Below are 22,403 nucleotides of genomic sequence, written 5' to 3'. Positions count from 1 at the left end.
TAGTGGCTCACCATGACTTGAAAAGAGTCAGCACTGAGAGGGACTGAGTACAACTGGCTTATAACTGCCACATAACTTATTCAGATGGGTTGCACCAGCCTTTCCTTGTCCTGGGTTCTCCGTCAGAGGCATAGCTTCTTGGTTGTTCCCTGATTACAGAAGAGGGAAAAGAAAGAAATAGAAGTGGAACAAATGACTTGGAGACAGAGGAGAGACAAGGGAAAGAGGAGACAAAGATACAGGAAGAAGAAGGAGGAGGAGGATGAACCAGGAGAAAGAAGAAGACAGCCAAATTGGGCAAAGAAAGAATTCACATACTATGAATCTTAGAAAAAAGGTGGACAAAAAGAGAGAGGGGGATGAGTTGACAAATATCTCATTGGAGCTATGTGGTCTGGGACTAATGTAGAGGGGTAAAGGAATGGGGAGGAAGGTGGGGGAGAATGGAAAAGGGTACGTTTCTTAAATGCTAAAGCAATAAAACAACTGGCAAAGACTACTGGGATGCAAAGAGACAGAGAAGATTAGAGCCAATGGCATCAAGCATCACCATAGAAGACTCAAAGTGGTAGAGATGTGAAATTTAAATGGACAAGCGTGACTTGTGTGCTTCATCTATAAATGTCAGAAATGTGTTATCAAGGAAGAAATAGGATAAGATTATGCCTATATTGAGCAAGGTAAAAGTGGACATAATACGCTTACATGAGTGTGGAATCCCATGGGAGGGGGATTACAAGCATTCTGTAAAGAGATGGGGATGGGGACCATTGTGGTCAGCAGGACAGATGTAAACAAAGTGGCTGGAGTTGCAATTTTGCTCAAGAGTAAGGTGGACATGCAGCAAGTGCAAGTGATTGTGGAAGGGGGACTGCAATGGATGGTGGTGGAGTTTGAAAAGTAAGTGCTAGAGATGTTTAATGTATACACACCAGCTGAAAGAGAAGAAAGGATTACTTTGTTTAGGAAATTAGAGCTGTAAGAGGCAGAGGTAGGCAGCAAATTCTGGTTGGAGATTTCAGTATTATTGAGGGGGATAGGAGAGGGGTTGGAGGAGCATGAGGTAGACAGCTCGTCAACAGTACTGAGTAATGTAATAAAAGAAGGAGGTTTAAAGTATGTATGGGCCAGTGAAAAGGTGATTACAAGGATGGAACCAAGTGGGAGACAGGTGTCAAAGATTGATTTTTGTATTAATGTCAAGTGGGCTAGTGAATGGAAAGAAGATTTTAGATGTGACCTTCAGTGATCGCTGGATGCTGAGAATGGAAGTGAGTTCAGACAGAAGTGAAGGTAGGGGGAAAAGGATGTGGCAGTTAAATGTTCAATTATTACAAGATAAGATGACCTGTCAAGGAAGTTAAATGTTCAGTTATTACAAGATGAACAGACCTGTCAAGAATATATAGAATTATCTAAGGATGAAGAGATACTACTAAAGCATCTGGAAGTGGTGGACTACAATAAAGAGAAGACTAAGTGAATTTTTCAGAAATATTGGTTGAAGAAAGGTGAAAAATAGAGGAACTGCAGGCAAGGAAGCAGGAATTATTAAAGGAAGCGATAAGAGTAGTATGAGTGAAAGAAGAACTGGAAGACATAAAGCAACAGACTGAGGAAAGGTTCAGATGGAAAACAGATGTCAGAAAGATTTTCTCCAGAGCACCTTGGGGTGGGAAGGGGGGAGGATGATATTAAGTATTTTTCAGCAAAATTGAGGAAAAGTAAGGACCTGAAAGCATGTGAAAATGGAAGAAGGAATCTGAATAGAAGAGAGTCCAAAGGTGTTGGATGCAGTGGCAGAGTTCTATAAAGAGCTGTACAAAAGAAGAGGAGTAGATGGGAAAAATGAAGGTGTTCCTTGAGGGGATAAAGGAAGGAACAGAGAATGGAAAGAAACAAAAATTGAAGGAGAAGTTAAGTATGAGATGGGTGGAGGACTGCTTAAAAGCTGAGGGTGGGGAATAAAAGAGGGTAGCTAGAATTGAGCTATACAAAGCCACCAGTCCACTATGTAAAGATGGAGAGTTTTGTAAGGGTAAATAAACTTGAGAGTGCCTGAAAGACCATAAGGTGATTAATATGAAAAGAAAGAAAGATAAGGTAACAACAGTTAAGGATCTGACAGAAAGAGAGATGGCAAATGTGTGGAAAGAAGTGACAGTTAATGGGTTGAAAGGAGAACACATGGATTTCACATAAATGATGATACAAAAACATTCAGCATAAATGGGGTTTCGTAGGATTGGCGCTGTGCCCAAGAAAGAGACGGTGGGGCTGAAGAATCTGCTGCATGTATTTTGGGATTGTCCTTGTGCAAAGGATATGGGAGGGGGTACATTGTTTTTTGAGGGTGATCAATATGAACTGTGACTTAACATATGAAATTGCGTTGTGTGGATTAATGCCCAAGGGACTGGAGTCAGAACTGTGCTACTTTGTGTGACAGTAGCGATGTGGAAGGTGAGTAACTGTTATTGGTCAAGGGACTGGCTTTCACCAGAAGAGAATGTTTGGAGTTGGCAATATATGAATTGAAATACTATGTGGATCAAGATGCAGGCAAGATGGAAAAGGAGTAGGCAAAGAAGAGATGGAAGAAAGAATGGCGGTATTTCTTCCAAAGGGACAGAGGGAAAACTGTTTCCTCTTTCTGGGTTAGTGTGTTAATGGCAAAAAAGGGTGTAAGAAGAGCGAGGTATTGTTGTAGGGGGGAGGTTGTCAAGTTTTGTGTTAATGTAGTTTCTTTTAGTTGTTTTGTAATTAAAAAAAGGTTCCCATCAAGATGTTTACCTTGTATGGGCCATATGTTTTATGGTCATGCTCAGTGTTGGCTACATTTAATCAACCTCAGAGTTAGTTCCCATTATTATGCACATGCTGCTTTTGGCACAGTTTAATGATAGGCAGTGTATTTAATATAGTTTTCTTGTATGTGAATGTAAGCCGATGTTGACCGGGGGGCAAACCTCATTTTATATTTGAGTTAAATGTTGGAACAGCAGAACAGGCAGTTGGTTGTCCACTGACCACTCAGTCTCATTGTAAATGAGTTTATATAACCCTCACATAATTATGCATTAGTCCAGTTTCTGAGATGAACTATTTAGTGTGCCGTATGCAGGGGACTTGCTAGGTGGTGATGACGCTTGGATTTTGTGAACCCCAGTTCAAGTCACTAAGGGAAAATTATGCAACTTCATATACAGTTCTTTGAGCTAGAAAAGTAATGTTATTCTTTTCTTTTTTTATCAAATGGGTAAACCAGAGGCACAGAGAGTAGAGGAGACGTATTCAAGGGAACTTTCTGAGTCAGTGGTAAAACCAGTAATACTTCTTAGACTTGCTTTCTGCTAAGCACTATACAGACTCTCCATTTTTATAATAATTTTCTACTTGTTTGTATTGTTTCTGAGTAAAACTATAACATTTGAATATGAACATTTTGACAAGACCATATAATTCTGGCTCCTACCCTGGGGGTCTTTAAGAAGAGGCTTGATGCCTACCTGGCTGGAGTCATTTGAGCCCAGTTTTTTCTCCTGCCCAGGCAGGGAGTCGGACTTGAAGATCTACAAGGTCCCTTCCAACCCTGCTTCTATGATTCTATGATTTTGGAGATGTAAGCATTTGGTTTTCACATGCACATACACAATACATTTGTTTTTTGGGCTTCATAAAATGTTACTTCCTCATTTATCCTTTGATCAGACAACTATTAATCTGTTCATTCATGATATGGGTTATGTTCCTTTCAAGCTTGGTAATTTCTACATGCTGTAAAATTTAAACTATTGTCCATGGAGTGAGGACTACCGACAGATGAATAGTTGCATTCTGTATTACTCTAAGTTGCTCCATTTTGGCTGTGAAGAATCTGATTTTCAGTGTTAATTACCCATACCAATCAGCAGTTGGTTTAAAGCATTGTTAAAGACAAAGCAAAAAATAAATAGCTTCTACAAAATATGGCATTGTGAATAGTGCTCACACTATTTATCAGCTACATTTTTTCTGTCTACCTTGAAAGCATAATGTACAAAGATTAGCTCAGCTCTTTGAGATAAGCATCCCTAGTAGATGCAAATTCATTTCTTCCTGGAAATTAAAGGACAAAAGAAAATTATATCTTATGACTGGGAGGTGGTGAGAAAGCAAACTAATTAACACTGGCCCTGATCCTGCAAACAGTTTTATGCACTTGAATAAAATTAAATCTCATTGATTTACATTACTCACATTTTTAAAGTTATTTGGAAGATCAGGGCTAATTCTTTAGAGCTGCCAGTAAGTAACCTGCATGTTAGGTTAAATGTAGGAGTTAGTCTTCATCAGACACCTTTATCTTTTTTTGTGCCGTATTTAAATTGCAGTGACAAAAAAGCAGCTTGTAATAGTGCAAATAGATTCTGCACTTGAAAGTGAATTCCAAGTGTAAAAGAGAATGGATGCAATAGGACAGTAGAATTTAGCTGTCCAGCATCTGTATAATCCAGTTTTCTGGAGAATGGAGAGGTTCCTATTTAAATCGCTTCTCTTTACCATGAGAGGTTAATAAGTTTTCAAACTTGCCTTAATACTTGTGAAGAGTATTCACATATCAGCATTTTGTAGATCAATTTCCATTTCATCCGTTGCAGTAAACAGCTTGGTAGGCATTGTTTGGTCAAACCCTATCATTAAGATCCCAACCATTAAGAATGGCTAGTGATTCAGTCTTCTCACTGGGAGACACTTCTTTTTCTATCTGTCTCATAACATGACCCATCCCCAGAGTGCCTACAATGTAAAATTATACACAATTATGTTATGTGCAGTAGCAAAGTTGTGAAGTTCTGGCAGTTCTGCCATGTTGAGGAATGAAAGCTCTGCTTGTGGGGAAAGTTATGTTTTGTTCTTGGGTTTGGTTTCATTTTTATGAGGTCTTGGAAAGAACTCTCGCTGTTAGTGTAAAGCAGCGAATTAATAAAATGTATAAATGATTTTTTTTTTTTTAGTTTTAATTAATTTCTAAATCAAGCACCAGCTTGTGAGAAGAAAACTAATTGCTGCTTCAGCAGTGCTGGTTGCCAGATCCTTCCAACTTGTCCAAATGAGAGCATGCAATCCATTACAGCAGGAGTGTCAAACATATGGCCCAAGAAACTGTTCCATCTGGTCCGCTGGGCTAGTGGAAGTTGGAGGTGGGGGACCAAGGGTGTGTGCCCTGCTGCAGGGGGGCGCAATTGAGAGCTGTGCAGATACAGCCCTTACTTGATTCTCCCACCACCACCACTGAACTGCTGCTGGATCTTCACCATCACTGCCTGACCTGCAGCAGCTGCCACTGGTCCTGCAGATCCAGTTTGGGGAAAGACTGTGATCTGGATCCAGCCTGAAACTTGGGCTGAGTTTGACACACCTGCACAACAGCCAAGGTATGAATTTAACTAATTAGTTAAACAGGTGCTAGCTCTTGTTTAGACATACTTTCATCCAGTCTAAAAGCAGCGTTTTCTTTTTTTCTAGTTTAAATCAAGTCAGTTCAGGCCAAGTATAAGTTAACCCAAAATAGAGCGCTCTTAAACCAAATGAAGGGTTTGCACCTGCTAGTTTTAAAACCCTTGCAGAAAAATCAATGCAACTCTCTTAGAGGCTAGGCTTTAGAAAAGAATAAAGGCAAGTTTTTTTCTCCAGGGGAAAATGGTATCTGAAGTTATATTCCAAGAGATTCCTGCATGGTGCTTCCCACTGCTAGCTCCTTTCTTGAGTGTAATCAGTATCTACAGTGTGATGCAGTGTCAGCTGCAATACTGAGGGCCTCTAATTGTTAGCTGATGAATGGAAGGACAGGAGCAGAAGCTCATCATCACCATAGTCCTAGTAAGTCAGTACAGTGATGTGATGGTTACCTATCTGAAAGACAGTGGGTAACCCAGTGTATTAATTTGTAAAAGGGCCTGCACTGCTTTCCTCCCCACAGGCAGATTAAAATCTCCTTTTTTTGAAGACCAGCTAACTTGCAAGGGAAATTACTTGCCTAAAGGAGACTAGGAGCCAATATAAATGCATCTGTTAGACTAATATCTCATGGCTGTCTATTGTGTAAACCTTGTTCTTTCCCCAGTCTCCCCCCCTTTTAGATTCACTGTTGTAACTTATCACAACAGTTTACTCACAGTTATCACAATTTATTTATCAGGATTTTAAAAGGCTACCATCATTGTTCTTTGAGTAGATGTGATATCTTTTAGTAGACCAACTGAGTAGCTGGAACAAAGTTCTTTGCAAGCTTTTGGGCACAAGCAACCTTTTTTAGGCATAGGAAACTCTGCTGTTGTTCTGAGATCTCCAAGGAATGAAAGAAGCTAAAATGTGACAGGATGTCAGTGAGAATGTAAATAGGTGGAAATTAGAAAAACACAGGGTAGAGATGGGAGGGGAAGAAAGGAGAATGAGGGGGGGAAATGGGTGAAGGACTTTGCTGCAGTAATGAGTTCTCCAAGGTAGAAAAGAGTCTGTCTGTGACAAAGTAAGTAGCTGGGAATTAGGAAAACAAAGGATAGAGAAGGAGGGGAGGGGAGGAAGGCTGGGAAAATGTAAATGGTAAGGTCAGTCAGGTACCTGGTAAATCAGATGTCAGGCAAGTTGTAATGTGTCATAAATACAATGTCTATATTGAGTTCATGATTTTTTGTATCCAGTTTTATGAAGTGAAGTTCATAGGCTTGTCTGAGAAAGGTGTTTTGTAAGTTCCCTTTGAGGATTAGAACTGAGAGGTCAGAGACAGGGTGACTGTCTTGTGAGAAGTGTGCTCCCACAGGTAGTTGGGTATTCTTGTCTTTGATAGATTTTCTTTGTGCATTCATTCTGATGTGCAGTTGTTGTTTGGTTTCTACTACATACTTTCCATCAAGGCACTTGATGCATTGGATGAGGTATATTACATTTCTGGAGGTGCAGGTGTAAGATCCAGGAATGGTGATGGTTCTGGTGTGGGGTGCAGTTATTGTCGGGGTGGTGGAGGTATGTAAGAACTCTTGCAGCCAAAAGCCCTGTACCATCATTGTATTTGGATGTCTCACAAAGGCCTTTCAGTCCTGAAAATCTCACAGCTTGTATACTGGCTTTCCTTTCCCAACCAATTTAGACATGTAAGGGAAAAACAATTTCTAACGCTTTACCTTGCAAGCCAAAGCCTTTCCTATGTAAATCAATGTAAACTGATCACAAGGGCTGAAAAGGCACAACAGCTGTACAGCAGTAGTCTTGGTGCAGACTAAAAGTTTCCCCTTCTCAGCCACTGTTTTTGATTTAAGACAGAATGAATCATTTTAGCTTTGGGTGACTGTTTCTCTTCATGCTCCCCCAATTCCTTTATTCCAGAATTAGAAAATGTCTTCAGAACTGATTACACTGTGTCTGGGAAAACTGTTTTGTAGACCCACCTAAAAACATTTATGCTATTTCTGCACATATGATTTGCCTTGTCTGGCTTATCAAATTGTAAGCTCCAGGGGCAGGGATGCTGGCTTTTATCTGTCCATAAAGTGCCACAATGAACTTCTACCATGCTGAATAAATAATAATGATTATGATCATCTCATGATGCATAGTAGTTCCCCTGAGAAAGTAAAGCTGCCTCCCTCCTACTATTCCAGTCCCTCATGGCCAGATGGTGGTGACTTTTAATAGACATATTCATATCTTTTTAGAGTACCAAAGTCACTTGCTTTTGCAGCCTTAGGCACCTCATATAGAACATTTATGAACCCTAGGAATCAAGGCCTTTTGTGCATTCTTGCCACACTCACCAGACTGCTGCATCAGTGTCTAATTTCTTCAAACAAAGAAAAGCAGATGAATCATTACTACTGAACTAGGTAATAGCAAATTTATGAATAACCTGTCCTTCAGTTACTAGCATCTGATTCTTATTTATATCAATCAAATATTTACTGGTTTTTAGTGGTCATAAAGCTAGATCTTGTGCCACTATGTATATGGCTGAACACAGAAATCACCTTTTTCCCCCCTTTATTGTCCATTTTTATGTACCACAATTTTTTTTCCATAGTAGATCGCTAGAACAAGGCAAAAGCACTATCAGTGTAGTCAATCAGTGCAAAACGGGGAGCACTCCCTAAAATTAGCTGGAAGTTGTATCTTTTTTTTTTAAGTTGGTCTCTACACTGCAAGTCCCAAAGGCTTCAATGGGGCAACTAAAGTTCCTAACAAAATAACTGTGCCAACTTTTGCTTGTACTTTCATTGACAGGCTGTATTAAGGGCCAGGCTTTAACACTGTTATTTACATTCACGAAGTAAGAGGATCTGAACCTGATCATAAGCCATATGTTAAAGGAGAAATTGAATATTTAAATTTTGGTGCAATGAGTCTTTCAGATACTGTAAACTAGTAATTTTTCTCTGAAGGGAGTAATATGGAAATTATACAAGATATAATAAATACTGTGTCTTATGTTTCTGACACATGATTCATTGCTATGATCAGAACTGCTCCTGTCTTAAATATAACTTCAGTTTTGTGGTATTTAAAGTCAGTGTTCACATAAGGCAGCTATTTTTCTTATAGCTCTGAAAATGCTGTGAAATAAAATACATTTTACTTCTGCTGTTCTGTAAAAACAGTCAGAGGCCCTTACTTATTATAATGTAGTTTAAGACATTATGTGATGCGCCAAACTGTAACTGATGCTGGGGTAGTTGATGCTTCTATGATTTCATATAATGTTCATAGCTAGACTGAATTGTTTCATTTAAACTTAATTGAATCGACATAGTAGTTCCATAAATTTAAATGATTGTTCATTTATTTTTGCAGTATTTTTGGTTAGCTTATTCTTTGCCAGCTGCATGTACTTAGCTCATGTTTGTACTTTGGCATTAGAATACACACAGGTCATAGCCACATAGCCAACTAACCCTGCCCAGCAAGTGCCCCATGCGCGTACACAGTCCACATTGAGAAGCAGCATGAGTTATATTTACATTGAGCATATAGCACTGATGAGTGACAAGGGGAATGCACAAGCATCTCCTCTTGTGAGAGAGTTTCTCTCAGGTTGACATCTGGAAGATCTTTCTCCTAGAAAGGACATGCCTCCCCTGGAAGAAATTGAATGAATGCTTGTAAACTTGTAGTTGTTACTGGGGGAGTAGTGAGTCTCGCAGCAGAAATGTAATGCCTATACCTGGCCAAAGTCAGCTAGCCTGCCCGTGGTGAGCATGTGGCTACATTGCTTCTGGTTTATGATGAGGCAGCCTATAGAATGTTTGAGGGTGATGTTGCTGGCCACAGTAAATCTATCACTGAGACCTAGCCATAATTATATTTAAAAACTACCTTATGCGAGTGCCGAGGTTGTAAATCGAATGATTAAGTGTTACTTTTGGAAATTCCTAATATGGTCTGTGTTTTATGACACAGTCATTAATTATAGGATGCCTTCCTATATTTTCTAAGTGACTGCTACTTCTCTCAGTAAAAATAGATCATTGCTTTATTATTTGCATTCTGTATGTGACCCCAGGCCTTATTTTAATGTGGCCCACCCAAACTATTCACTGAACATAAAAACATGAATTTTCACACTTCACAAAGTTCAATAAATTAGTCTGCACAAATGCACCATGGGATTAAGTAGTAATATTGTCAATGCTTTACAGAAGGAAAACTGAAGTGTATAGAGATTAAAGTAAAAGTTTTTGCTGTTTTAGCTGAAACTTCAAACAAACAACAATCCTTCTAAGGGAGGTACTTGACATGGAAAGTTTCAGTCCAAGAGGTTAAACTTTTGCAACATTGCATACAGTTGAAAATGAGATTTTATAATAGAAAGTGTTAAATCTTAAGAAGAAGCAACCTTATGTATAACTGAAAACAAATTCTCACAATGGAAAGAGTAAGACAACGCTATCAGTTCTTCCTTTAATACATGTCTCTAGTCCCATTCTTCTCTTATTTTGATAATTACTGTACTTTCCATTGTTAATTATAAGCTAGAAACCAGTGAAACTTAAGGAGTCCAGTAGTCTTGTGTAAACTATTATACTTACTTATATCAGGGGTGCTCAACCCCTGACCCACAGGTCAGATCTAGCCCCCAGTGCCCTGGCGTCTGGCCTGCAGGACTCTACAGGTGTGTGGGTAGCCATTTGGGCTGTGACCCTGTCTGCTAGATCAGGCGCACAGGGTGGTGTAGGGCTAAGTGCTGTGGGGATGGTGCAGGGCTCTGGCACCTGATCCCAGTGCATGGGGCCAGGCAGAGGTGGTACAGGGCCCTGAGGCAAGCAGTCACCCAGAAATCACCCAAGTAGCAGCACTCCCAGCTGCTCAGAGCACACAGCGCATCACACACTCAGCCAGCCAAAACACACAGGCAGCCCTGGCTCACTAACCTTCCCAGAGAAGGATCTGCTACCCGGTGCCTGGTTCGTCTTTTTTTTCCCTTACCTCTCCTTTGTCCCAGTGAACTGCTTGCAAACTGTCATGTTTGCTGCCCTTGTTCACTTGCTCCCTAGTCACTCAGAGAGTCTGCCTTTTTCCTCCATCCTGTTTCCATCATGTTTATTTAGATAGCAAACTGTTGGAAGCAGGGACTGCCTGCCACTTTTTATTTGTGCAGGGCTTAGCAAAATGGAGCACAGTTCTGTGTCGATCCTTAGGCAGTAGTGTAGTGAGCATGATTAATGATCTGAAAATTGTTTCCCTCTGAGAACTTTGTCTCCACTATTATTACAATCAACTTGAGTAATTTAAGATTACTGTGAACAATCATCAGAGAAAAGGGGTTCCTAGTATTTATAGTTCTCTTTTTTGCTTTTGAGAGCACAATGCTTATAGTTAGTTCCATTCTTTTGTTACATGGCACACTCTTTCTGTCTCTGCAACAACAGCAGCAAAGCGAAGCTGAAACTGTGGTAGCTAAATGTGTGTATATGAAGGCAAGCGTGGAATAGGGGGGTCTGAGCATGTTTGGGAGCATTTCTCCTTTGCTGGCTCAAAGGCCCTCAGTAGTGCCAACTGTTGCAAAAACATTGTGAGACTTAGGATTTCTAAGTCAAAATAACTCCAACTCTTGATTCCCGATTGAACCCTCAAATCTCTGAATTTCCCCAGCTGGTAAGTCTGTGGAGGGAAAGGGGTGTGGAGGGTAGATTAAGGCCCCCCATGGCGAGGGAGGGAGTAAGGCAGGAGCCAGGGCCTGGGGTAAATGCAGCCCTAGGACTGGGACCAGTTGGCAAGAGGTGTGGGGGGTGGAGGGGAGGCGCAGCTCCCTGCAGCTGCGTGCACTCCCAGGGGAAGAATGTGGGGGCACATGCCGCCCATGGGACAGAGGCAGGCTGCCCACTGCAGGCTTGGGGCTCTGCGCTATGCTACCTTTGCCCTGGGAGCTCAGCCATGTGATGCCATTGCTGCCTGCCAAGCAGGCAGAGGACGTGGGGGACACTGGCCATGCAGCTCATCCCCTGCCCACCCAGCAGCAGGGAGCACACTGGTGTCACGTGGCTGAGCTCCCAGGACAAAGGCAGCAAGGTGCAGAGCCCCAAGCTTGCAGTGGGCAGCTTACCTCTGCCCCGTGGGAGGCACATGTCCCCCATGGCTTCCCCAGAGGTGCGTGCAGCTGCGGGGAGCTGTGCCCCCAGGTTGCATTCACCCCAGCCCTGCTCCTACCCCATTTCCTCCTTCACGGTGGGGACTTCAATCTCCACCCCCACGCCTGTTTCTTCTCCCCCTACCCCTTCCCCTCCACAGACTTACTAGTTAGGAAAATCTGGAGATTTGACGGTTCGACTGGGAGATCACAAGTCAGAGTTATTTTGACTTCAAAATCCTGAGTCTCATGATGTTTTCACAACAGTTGGCATTATTGAGGGTCCTTTGAGCCCCTTCCCCTCCACTTACCAGCTGGGTGCTCTCTGTGTGTCTCTGTGAGTCTGATTCTCACTCCCAAGCCACAGCCCTCCCCCCCACAAACTCTTTACCCACAGTACCTTGCATCCTCCCATGGTGTGTGGGGACCGTCCCTCCCCAGGCTCCATACCTCGCACACACATACACCTACAGCCTCCCCACACCTTCACAAATAACGCCCCCAACCTCCATCTCATAATAATAGCATCTCATTATTTACATGCCAATCTTTTGATTTTTTTTTTTTTTTTTTATGAGTTCATCTCATGATTTTTGGAATGGTGGGGTTGGCAATACTGGATCCTATTAGATGTCAAAAGGCAATTGACAAGTTCTTCTTATTTCCTTGAAAATAGGCTTTAAAAATGAGCAAACTGAAAACCAGAGTTATTTGTATTCCTTTGTGAGCATAATTCTAGAACTAAAATGGGAAATGGTCACAAATAAAAACAGTTTAAGGCAGGGCTGTCCAACGAGTATTAATTTGTTGCCCCCAGGATTCCAGCTGGACATTGCTCTGGCTGCAGCATTCCCTGGGGTCTCCAGGCTTCATTTTCCTCCTCTGGCTCCTACTTGCTTCTCCCACCCTAGGGGTGGGGCAGTGCAACCCGTGGCACTCAGGGAGCACCTACACAGCACAATTCAACCAGGTAGCTTAGGGTGAGGTCAGGGCACCCATACAGTGTGGTGGGGAGGTGGGGGAAAGCCATGTACAATGCAATGAGGGAAGGACACTGCCCAAGAGGTGGGTAGCTCAGGGTGCCTATGGCTTGCATTGGTGTAGCTCCCAGCCACTTGGTAGTTGGACAGCCCCAGTTTAAGGGATTGTCACAAGGCACTAGGGAATCAGACTGTGCCCCTTTTTACAGACTTGGATAAAATAAGGTACCGGTCAATGTGCTGTGTGGCGCAAATGCATTCTCCCTATTTCTGATAGTAAGCAGCAACATCTGCATGATGTTAACAGCTCTTTCCCTTTTTGGAAAAGCCTGCATTTACAGGGGGGAAAGTAACCCACTTCGTATGTACGGCCACAGGGCTGGTAGTTGTTGTGTTAGAGTAATACACAGGCTTCTGTAACTTCCTAGTGGTACTCAGTGGTTTTATCGCTGGCCTCACATCTCTTGTTGGACCAGATAGCAAAAGGTGGGCAATTAGGATGTTTAATGATCATGGCTAGGGGTGTTGGATTCTTACATTAAAAACCATCTAAAAACAATTTTCTCTTTATGCTGACAATAGCTTCTTCCACATCACTGCAGCTAGAATAGCCAAAGAGCAGCAGTAGCAAAGTTGTCTCTTTTTGAGATGCCAGTTTCAGTTAAATGAACCTACAGATCATTGTTAGTCACTATCAATTACTCTTGTGGTTTCCACAGGGCTGTCTTCAAGGTCAGACATAACTGCAGGAGATGTAACAATAGCCAGAATACTATTTTTCTGATGTCTCAGTGTAAATGTGGATTTTGAGAAGAAAGTACTGTCATCTGGTAGAAAATCAGTCTCAGCTTCATCAATAAAATGCCAGTGGCTGTTGCTTTTGCCAGTAGCAGGCTGTTGTCTCCTGAAATGGGAGGTCCAGTGGCATAGCCAATGTGGCCTTTGAGCTTATTAATGAATACCAGATGTGGACAGAAGGCAGATGAAGACTGAGCTCTGGGTTTTTAATTAGCACCAGTGTATTTATTAGAGGAACAACCTGGCTTAAGGCTGTCTTCTGAGTACTAATTGACTTGTTTGGTGAAAGCCGTGAAGGATGTTAAGGTCAGAAAACCCCCAGTTTCCAGCACCGTCTGGTGGAACAGCAACTGTGCTGCAATTTTGTGTCAATCATCTGAAAAGTGTTTGTGGGGCAAAAGAGGGTTGAGCAAATGGGAGGTAGATGTATTTTGAGATGTGAGGAGGGAAAATGCTGGCCTTACTTGCCTGATATGACTTAACAGCAGCCGTTGTCAGAGAAATGCCGGCTATATTTCATTAATGTTCCAGTCATAATGATTGCAGGTTAAGTCACTTGCCTCTTTTAATTACATTGTTTCACCCTGAAAACAGGATATGGTTCATAGAGCAACAATATCAAAATTCATTGCAGTCAATGTTTTTCTTGAAAGGCTTTTGTGGATTGCAGTAGACATAGTAAGACTTGAACGTTAAACATCCTTCTGTGCAGAATAGTGTGCTTTCTAGATATTTTTATAAAGTTTGTTGATTATTGCAAAGTCATTTGCACACTTTCAGTGTAAAGAGACTTTCTCATTTTTGCTCAGAGGAGAATTTATTTATTTATTTTGTAATAAATGTAAGCATACAGTTTAAGGCAAATTGAAGTTCAATGTATGATAAAGATGATTACATAATACTCTTGAAACATTCTAAAGGACTGACCCCCCATGCACTCAGAAAATGAATCTGAAAATTCCTTTAATGTTCAAATTTACCATTCTATCAGATATACAGTTGTGGTACTACAGATCACATTTTCTCTTTAATTGCAGGTGAATGCAAAAGTTCAAAAATTCATTACAAGCACTTCATCCACAAACGTAAATAATCTTTTCCTTTTTTTCTTTTTTCCAGTGAATGTGCACTGTCTTTTTCTTAATAGCCTCTAAATTTGTTGTAATCACTTTTATTCTTAGCTCCCTACAGTATTTTCCAGTTGTCCTTTCTCCTTGATATTACAGCTTTGCTGGTAGGCATAATATTACACATATTAAGTATTCTCTATCAATGAAAGGACAATATGGAATAATGAGGTGGAAACTTTATGAAAAATGAGTTACTACTTAAACAGTGAATGCTCTACAGCAGATAGTGCTTATGAGATATATTTTTAAACACAAGTGTTCCAGTATGTTTCATGTGCTGGTATTCATTTCACAAAGCGATATATGGAAAAAGAGAGTTGGATCTATTGATAGGAAGCTATGAGACAAGCAAGGGAAAAGTGTACAGTATATTTGAAAATATATTTTGGGGTTAATGACCTCATTCCTAATTTGATACTAAAATGTACATGACAGATTTGAATATATTAAAAATCATTAATATTGTTGTACATTAAACAAAACCAACTCTTCTGCCCTACAAAGTTAAAGGAACGTGTTACAAGGATTTCACTGTCTGTTGGCTGAAATGATTATCTTGATAGAGACTCTTTATTTTCAAATTGTATTGATTTGACAAAATTATGATAAGTGATAACATAGGAGAGATTAAATGAGACTGTAGATGTGATCCATCTTTTAATAATCTGATTTTTTATCAAATAACCAGCAGGGGCTCTGCTTGAAACCATTTCATCATAGGGACAAAATCTTTTTTGTGTTTGCAAGCGGCTGCTTGGCTTATTGCATAAATAGAGCACACATGTTGTTATATCTTGTTTCTGTTTTGGATCCTGAATTCTAAATACAAAGGCCACTGTCCAGACTCAGAATTAGTAGGTACAATCAGAGATCGCTTTGCTGTGGTGATTCATTATGTCAAAACAGGTGTGTCCCAAATGCCCCAATTGCTCGGGTGTTGGTTTTGCTTGTAGCAGCTGCATCAAGAAGATAAAGGAATTAGAGGCCACCTTGAAGTTAACAGCTTCAGCCTATATAATATGCAGCTCTTGTGGGTTAGTGTGGTAGAGTCCGGCTGGTAGAATCTTACCTGAGAGGTGAAAAAATATGTAGAGCTTTGGAGCTGCATGCATCAGGGGCATGTTATTTTTATGGTTCTTCTCTGGAGTCTAAAAAATCTCTGCAGTTCAGGAAGGATCTGTAGCCTGCATAATTAAATGTGGCTTATCAAAGGTCCCTGGTAGACATTATACTTCAGATGTGATTAACCAGTTAATCACCTCTTAAATTGTAACTGGCCACATGTTCATGCAATTTATGGTGTGATAAAACTGGGAATAAGCCACAAAGTCATTACACAAAATATGTGTAATAATTTTATGGATGGTTCTCTTAGCAAGGGTAGGGAGAAGGCACCTTCATTCATTGAGTCACTGTTCATGCAGCAGTTGCTGTGTATGGACAGAGCGTATACCATATTTTTTTATATGGTCTTCACTTAACATTGTGATGATGGGTCAAGTCTGCGCTGAAGTCATAGCTGAATGTAGCATTATATGATGTAAACATTTCAGAAGTAGCTTTTAAACTAGCTAGTTCAGGGACCAGTAGCCATTTGGCTATAGCAGGGAGGGCTTCTGCATAGCCCTTACAAGCCCACCCAAGACCCTGTGTACCTACCAGGTAGCTAGTATGCCCTGAAGACTTCACTGCTGTGGCTATATGAGCTGGTACCTGAGCTAACCAAACCAGTATGTCAGCACATGCTAGGAACACACTCCTACATGCAGGGTTAAACACACCTTAAACTAAGTATCAAATGGGAAGCCACAAAAAGCTGTCTAAAACAGTTACTAGCTGTAGAGCAGTTACCATGTGCCAAGTTTCTCCAGCTGCTTTTAGCTCATGTGCTTTATATTCCTTTGCACTTTGACCACAAATTGAGGAACTGGTCATAGAGCCAAAGACACTGGTGTGGAATCCTTTTGTTCAGCCACTCTTGCTTCAATACCTCCCAAAAATGTCCCTATATCTTGGTCCTGATTAAAAAAAGAAATGCCATGGTATCATAGACACTACCAAATGATATCACCATTATTCCTTTTGTGTCCGGCTTCTTTGTCTCTCTCAACAAAAATGAAAATATTTATTGAAAACCAAAACATGCATAGCAATATCGATGGAGGGAAGAAGAAAAAACTGTTTCATGGAATTCTGGGAATTCTGTATAGAAACAAGTTGTGCTATATATCTCATTTTCTATACAGGTTTATAATTTTCCTAGATTTCATAGACATTAGGGCTGGAAGGGACCTCGGGAGATCATCGAGTCCAGCCCCCTGCCCAAAGGGCAGGAAGTCAGCTGGGGTCATAGGATCCCAGCAAGATAAGCATCCAATTTACTCTTGAAGGTGTTCAATGTAGGTGCTTGAACCACCTCCGCTGGCAGACTGTTCCAGACCTTGGGGGCTCGGACAGTAAAGAAATTCTTCCTTATGTCCAGCCTGAAACGGTCTTGCAGGAGTTTGTGACCATTCGACCTCGTCATCCCTTGGGGCGCTCTGGTGAACAGACGTTCCCCCAGATCCTGGTGGTCACCCCTGATAAACTTATAGGTGGCCATCAGATCACCCCGAGCCTGCGCTTTTCCAGGCTAAAGAGTCCCATGTCTCTCAGCCTGTCATCGTAAGATCTGTTTTCCTGACCTCTGATCATGCGCGTGGCTCTCCTCTGGACTCTCTCAAGCTTCTCCACATCCTTTTTGAATTGTGGAGCCCAAAACTGGACGCAGTACTCCAGCTGCAGCCTCACCAAGACCAAGTACAAGGGGAGAATGACGTCCCGGGATTTGCTCGAGAAGCATCTATGGATGCACGTCAGCATTTTGGTCGCTTTACTAGCCACAGCATCGCATTGGAGGCTCATGTTCATTTTGTGGTCAATGATGACCCCCAAGTCTCTTTCTTCTGTAGTGCTAGCCAGCGTAGCACTGCCGAGCCTATAAGGGTGCTGCAGGTTTTTCCTCCCAGGGTGGAGAACCTTGCATTTTTCGGTGTTAAACACCATCAGGTTCTCGTCCGCCCATTTGCTGAGCTTGTCCAGGTCAGGCTGGATCACCCGCCTGTCTTCTGGCGTGGATGCTTTGCCCCAAAGTTTGGTGTCATCGGCGAACTTGGCCAGTCCACTCCTGACTCCAATGTCCACATCATTAATGAAGATGTTGAACAGGATGGGTCCCAGGACAGAGCCTTGAGGGACCCCACTGGTCACAGGGCGCCACGATGAGTGACTGCCATCAATTACAACCCTCTGGGTCCGACCACGGATCCAGTTCCCCAGCCAGTGGATCGTGGTGGAGCCAAGGCCACAACTGGCCAGTTTGGCCAAGAGGTGATCGTGGGATACCAGATCAAAGGCTTTTTTGAAGTCAAGATATATGACATCAATCTCTTCTCCCTTGTCCAGGTGATAGGTCACCTGGTCATAGAAGGAAATGAGATTGGTCAAACAAGACCTACCCGCAACAAACCTGTGCTGGCTATCCCTTAGGATGTTAGCCTGGGCCAGTCCATCAAGGATGGCCTCCTTAATCTTAAACTTTTCTAAGATCTTCCCCAGGATAGAAGTCAGGCTAATGGGCCTGTAGTTAGCTGGATCCACTCTGCTCCCTTTCTTGAAGATTGGCACCACATTGGCCTTCTTCCAGTCTTCAGGCACTACACCAGAGCGCCAGGAGTTTTCAAAGATCCATGCCAGGGGCTGGACTATGATGCTCGCCAGCTCCTTGAGTACCCTGTGGTGCAGATTGTCAGGGCCGGCTGACTTGAAGGTGTCCAGCTTCTCATAGATTCATAGATTCATAGATGCTAGGGTCGGAAGGGACCTCAATAGATCATCGAGTCCGACCCCCTGCATAAGCAGGAAAGAGTGCTGGGCCTACATTACCCCAGCTAGATACACATCTAGCCTTCGCTTGAAGACCCCCAGGGTAGGGGAGAGCACCACCTCCCTTGGGAGCCCGTTCCAGAACTTGGCCACTCGAACTGTGAAGAAGTTCCTCCTAATATCCAATCTAAATCTGCTCTCTTCTAGCTTGTGGCCATTATTTCTTGTAACCCCCGGGGGGGCCTTGGTGAATAAATACTCACCAATTCCCTTCTGCGCCCCCCTGATGAACTTATAGGCAGCCACCAGGTCGCCTCTCAACTTTCTCTTGCGGAGGCTGAAAAGGTCCAGTTTCTCTAGTCTCTCCTCGTAGGGCTTGGCCTGCAGGCCCTTAACCATACGAGTGGCCCTTCTCTGGACCCTCTCCAGATTATCCGCATCCTTCGTGAAGTGCGGCGCCCAGAATTGCACGCAGTACTCCAGCTGCGGTCTGACCAGCGCCCGATAGAGGGGAAGTATCACCTCCTTGGACCTATTTGTCATGCATCTGCTGATGCACGATAAAGTGCCATTGGCTTTTCTGATGGTTTCGTCACACTGCCGACTCATGTTCATCTTGGAGTCCACTAGGACTCCAAGATCCCTTTCCACTTCCGTGCCACCCAGCAGGTCATTTCCTAGGCTGTAGGTGTGCTGGACATTTTTCCTCCCTAGATGCAGCACTTTGCATTTCTCCTTGTTGAACTGCATTCTGTTGTTTTCTGCCCACTTGTCTAACCTGTCCAGGTCTGCTTGCAGCTGCTCCCTGCCCTCTGGCGTGTCCACTTCGCCCCATAGCTTAGTGTCATCTGCAAACTTGGACAGAGTACATTTCACTCCCTCATCCAAGTCGCTGATGAAGACATTAAAGAGTATCGGTCCAAGGACCGAGCCCTGCGGGACCCCACTGCCCACACCCCTCCAGGTCGAAACCGACCCATCCACCACGACTCTCTGGGTGCGACCCTCCAGCCAATTCTCCACCCACCGGACTGTGCAGTCATCCAAGTCACAGCCCCTTAACTTGTTCACCAGTATGGGGTGGGATACCGTATCAAAGGCCTTCCTGAAGTCCAAGTATACGACATCCACCCCTCCTCCTGCGTCGAGGCGTTTTGTAACCTGGTCATAAAAAGAGACTAGATTGGTCAGGCATGATCTGCCTGCCACGAACCCATGCTGGTTTCCCCTCAGCATAACTTGCCCTGCCGGGCTCTCACAAATGTGAGCCTTGATAATTTTTTCAAAGACTTTGCCAAGGATGGAGGTGAGACTAACTGGCCTATAGTTGCCCGGGTCCTCCTTCCTCCCCTTCTTGAAAATGGGAACCACATTGGCCCTTTTCCAGTCCTCCGGGACTTGACCCGTGCGCCACGAGCGTTCAAATATTCCCGCCAGTGGCTCTGCAATGATGTCGGCCAGTGCCTTCAGTACCCTCGGATGGAGCTCATCCGGGCCTGCCGACTTAAAGGCATCCAGTTCTTCCAAGTGACCCTGCACCACCTCAGGGTCCACGCATGGAAGTCTGGTGCCTTGCTGCTGCCTCCGTACACTCCCAGTGAGAGACTTGTCATGCCTCTCGCTTAGGAACACTGAGGCGAAGAACTCGTTGAGGAGTTCAGCCTTGTCCCCTCTCTCCGTCACCAATTGTTTCTACCCATTTAGCAGAGGTCCTATTCCTCCCTGGGCCTTCCTTTTACTCCCTATATATCTAAAAAACAATTTCTTATTGTCTTTTACTTGGGTTGCCATCCTCAGCTCCATGGTAGCTTTGGCCTGTCTAACTGCCTCCCTACAAGCACGAGCAGAAGAGGTATATTCCTCTTTGGTGATCTCTCCCTGTTTCCACTTTTTATGTGCTCCCCTTTTGGCCCTTAGTCTGCCCTGGATTTCTCTGGTCAGCCAGGGAAGCCTCCTGGCCCCTTTCCCTCTTTTACCTCTCACGGGGATCGTCTCGCTTTGTGCTCGAAGGATAGTTTCCTTAAGGCACAGCCACCCTTCTTGGGCTCCTATCATTTCAAAACTACTACTCTGTAGTGCGTCCTTCACTAATCGCCTGAGTTCACTGAAATCAGCTTTCCTAAAGTCCAGCACGTTCACCCTACTAGTTACCTTACCCACTCGACGCCTTATGTTGAATTGTATTTTTAGGTGATCACTGTCCCCCAGATGGCTACCGATCTGTAGGTCCCCTACTATGTCATCCCCCGTTGCCAATACCAGATCCAGTAAGGCATTCCCCCTAGTGGGACCAGGTACCTCCTGCGTCAGGTGGAGGTCCTGTACACAGGTTAGAAACCTGCGTGAGCGGTGGGACTTTGCTGTCTGTGTCTCCCAACAGATGTCCGGGTAGTTTAGGTCCCCCATGACCACCGCCTCTTTAGCTTTTATGGTCTCCGAGAGTTGCCTCAGAAGCCCCAAATCTATTTCTTCCCCTTGATGTGGGGGTCTGTAGCAGACCCCTACCACCAAATCCTTTTCTCCTTGCCCCCCATTTAGCCTAACCCACAGTCCTTCTACTTCCTCATCCTTTGATTCCGTCTTGATGAGGGTTGATGTATATTGCTCCTTAACATAGAGCGCAACCCCTCCCCCCTTTTTCCCCACCCTGTCCTTTCTGTACAATCTATAGCCCTCGGTATGTACCGCCCAGTCATGGGATGAATCCCACCAGGTTTCCGTCAGCCCCACTAAGTCATAGGCGTTTAGTGCAACCAGGAGCGCTAGTTCATCCTGCTTGTTCCCCATGCTCCTAGCATTAGTATATAGGCACTTGAGCCCTGCGACTGGTGCCTTTGCTGCCCCCCCGCTCCAAGTCCCAAAGGGCTCTTTGTCTCTTACCTTCTCGTTCCTTACCTGTGCCGTATTGCTGTCCACCCCCTGTCTTTCATGTTCCCAAAGCTCTCTTTCTTCAGGCTGGGCTGTCTTTGTTGGTGCCACCTGGTTTGGTGGTCCACAGCTTCCCCCGCCCTCATCTTCCCCTCCCCCCGACGAGCCTAGTTTAAAGCCCGCCGGAGGAGATCCGCCAACCTGTAAGAAAACACACGCTTACCTTTGGGGGACAAGTGAAGCCCATCCCAGCTGAGCATGTCCCTCGTTGTAATGTGTGGGTCATTGTCCAGGAAGCCGAAGCCTGCCAGTTGGTCTCTCGGATGCAGTTCTCATGCCGTCTGCCGCGTCCGTTCACTGGTAGGATGTTCCTTCACGAGGTCAGCATTTATAAAGGGTAGGGGATCCCCATCACCCAGATCTCCCTGTCCCATAGCAGGCATGGGCATCCCATGGGACTGATGAAAGACAAACACAAAGTACCTATTTAATAAGTTGGCTTTTTCCTGGGCGTCAGTTGTCAGTTGCCCCATCTGGTTCAGCAGGGGTCCAACATTGCCCTTGCTTTTCCTCCGGCTCCCCACATATCTGAAAAAGGACTTTTTGTTGTCCTTGATGCTTGAAGCTAGTTGAAGTTCAGTTGCAGCCTTGGCTTTCCTGGTTTGCTCCCTGCAGGACCGGACCAGTGCAGAATAATCCTCCTTGGAGGTGAATCCTGTCCTCCATCCTTTGTAGGCTTTCCTTTTTAGCCGCAGGAGGTCTGCTAGGTCCCTAGAGAGCCAGGAAGGCTGCTGTGCCTTCTTGCTGCCTTTCCTCCGTGTTGGAATAGATTTAGCTTGTGCATTGAGGATCGCTTCCTTGAGAAGCAACCACTCTTCTTGAACTCCCATCTCCCTGAGGGCCTGACTGACAAGCCTCTTGAGCTTGTCAAAGTCGGCTTTTCTGAAGTCAAGGACTTCTGTGTTGCTGACTGACTTGCCAGCTTTACGGTGGATGGTGAAGGTGATCAGCTCGTGAACAGAACCTTATCACCCAGTTGACAGTGAAATATACACAGAATTATTACTGCTTTAATACTTTTTATGACGTATTTGAGATCTGTATCAAAAAGGGTATACACTGTATTTTGTGGTATGAATCATCAAAATAATGTGCCTGTCACTGGTA

The 22,403-nt window shown here is 43.7% G+C and overlaps 1 protein-coding gene across 2 annotated transcripts in view; it reads left to right on the top strand.

The window, feature by feature from the left end:
- Positions 1–22,403, top strand: part of FGD3 (FYVE, RhoGEF and PH domain containing 3) — a 228,930-nt gene that overhangs the window by 70,575 nt on the left and 135,952 nt on the right. Inside the window, exon 2 of one of the 2 annotated variants that reach the window (XM_090021259.1) lies at positions 14,412–14,459. The exons of the other annotated variant lie outside the window; for it this stretch is intronic. Within the exon in view, the coding sequence (XP_089877385.1) occupies positions 14,412–14,459 (48 nt within the window). The remainder of the gene's footprint in view (positions 1–14,411; positions 14,460–22,403) is intronic. 2 annotated transcript variants of the gene reach the window in all.

This window comes from Crocodylus siamensis, chromosome 11, assembly GCF_052110815.1.
Source record: "Crocodylus siamensis isolate JL-2025a chromosome 11, ASM5211081v1, whole genome shotgun sequence".
Taxonomy (NCBI): domain Eukaryota; kingdom Metazoa; phylum Chordata; order Crocodylia; family Crocodylidae; genus Crocodylus; species Crocodylus siamensis.
This window is presented reverse-complemented; position numbering and strand designations above follow the sequence as displayed.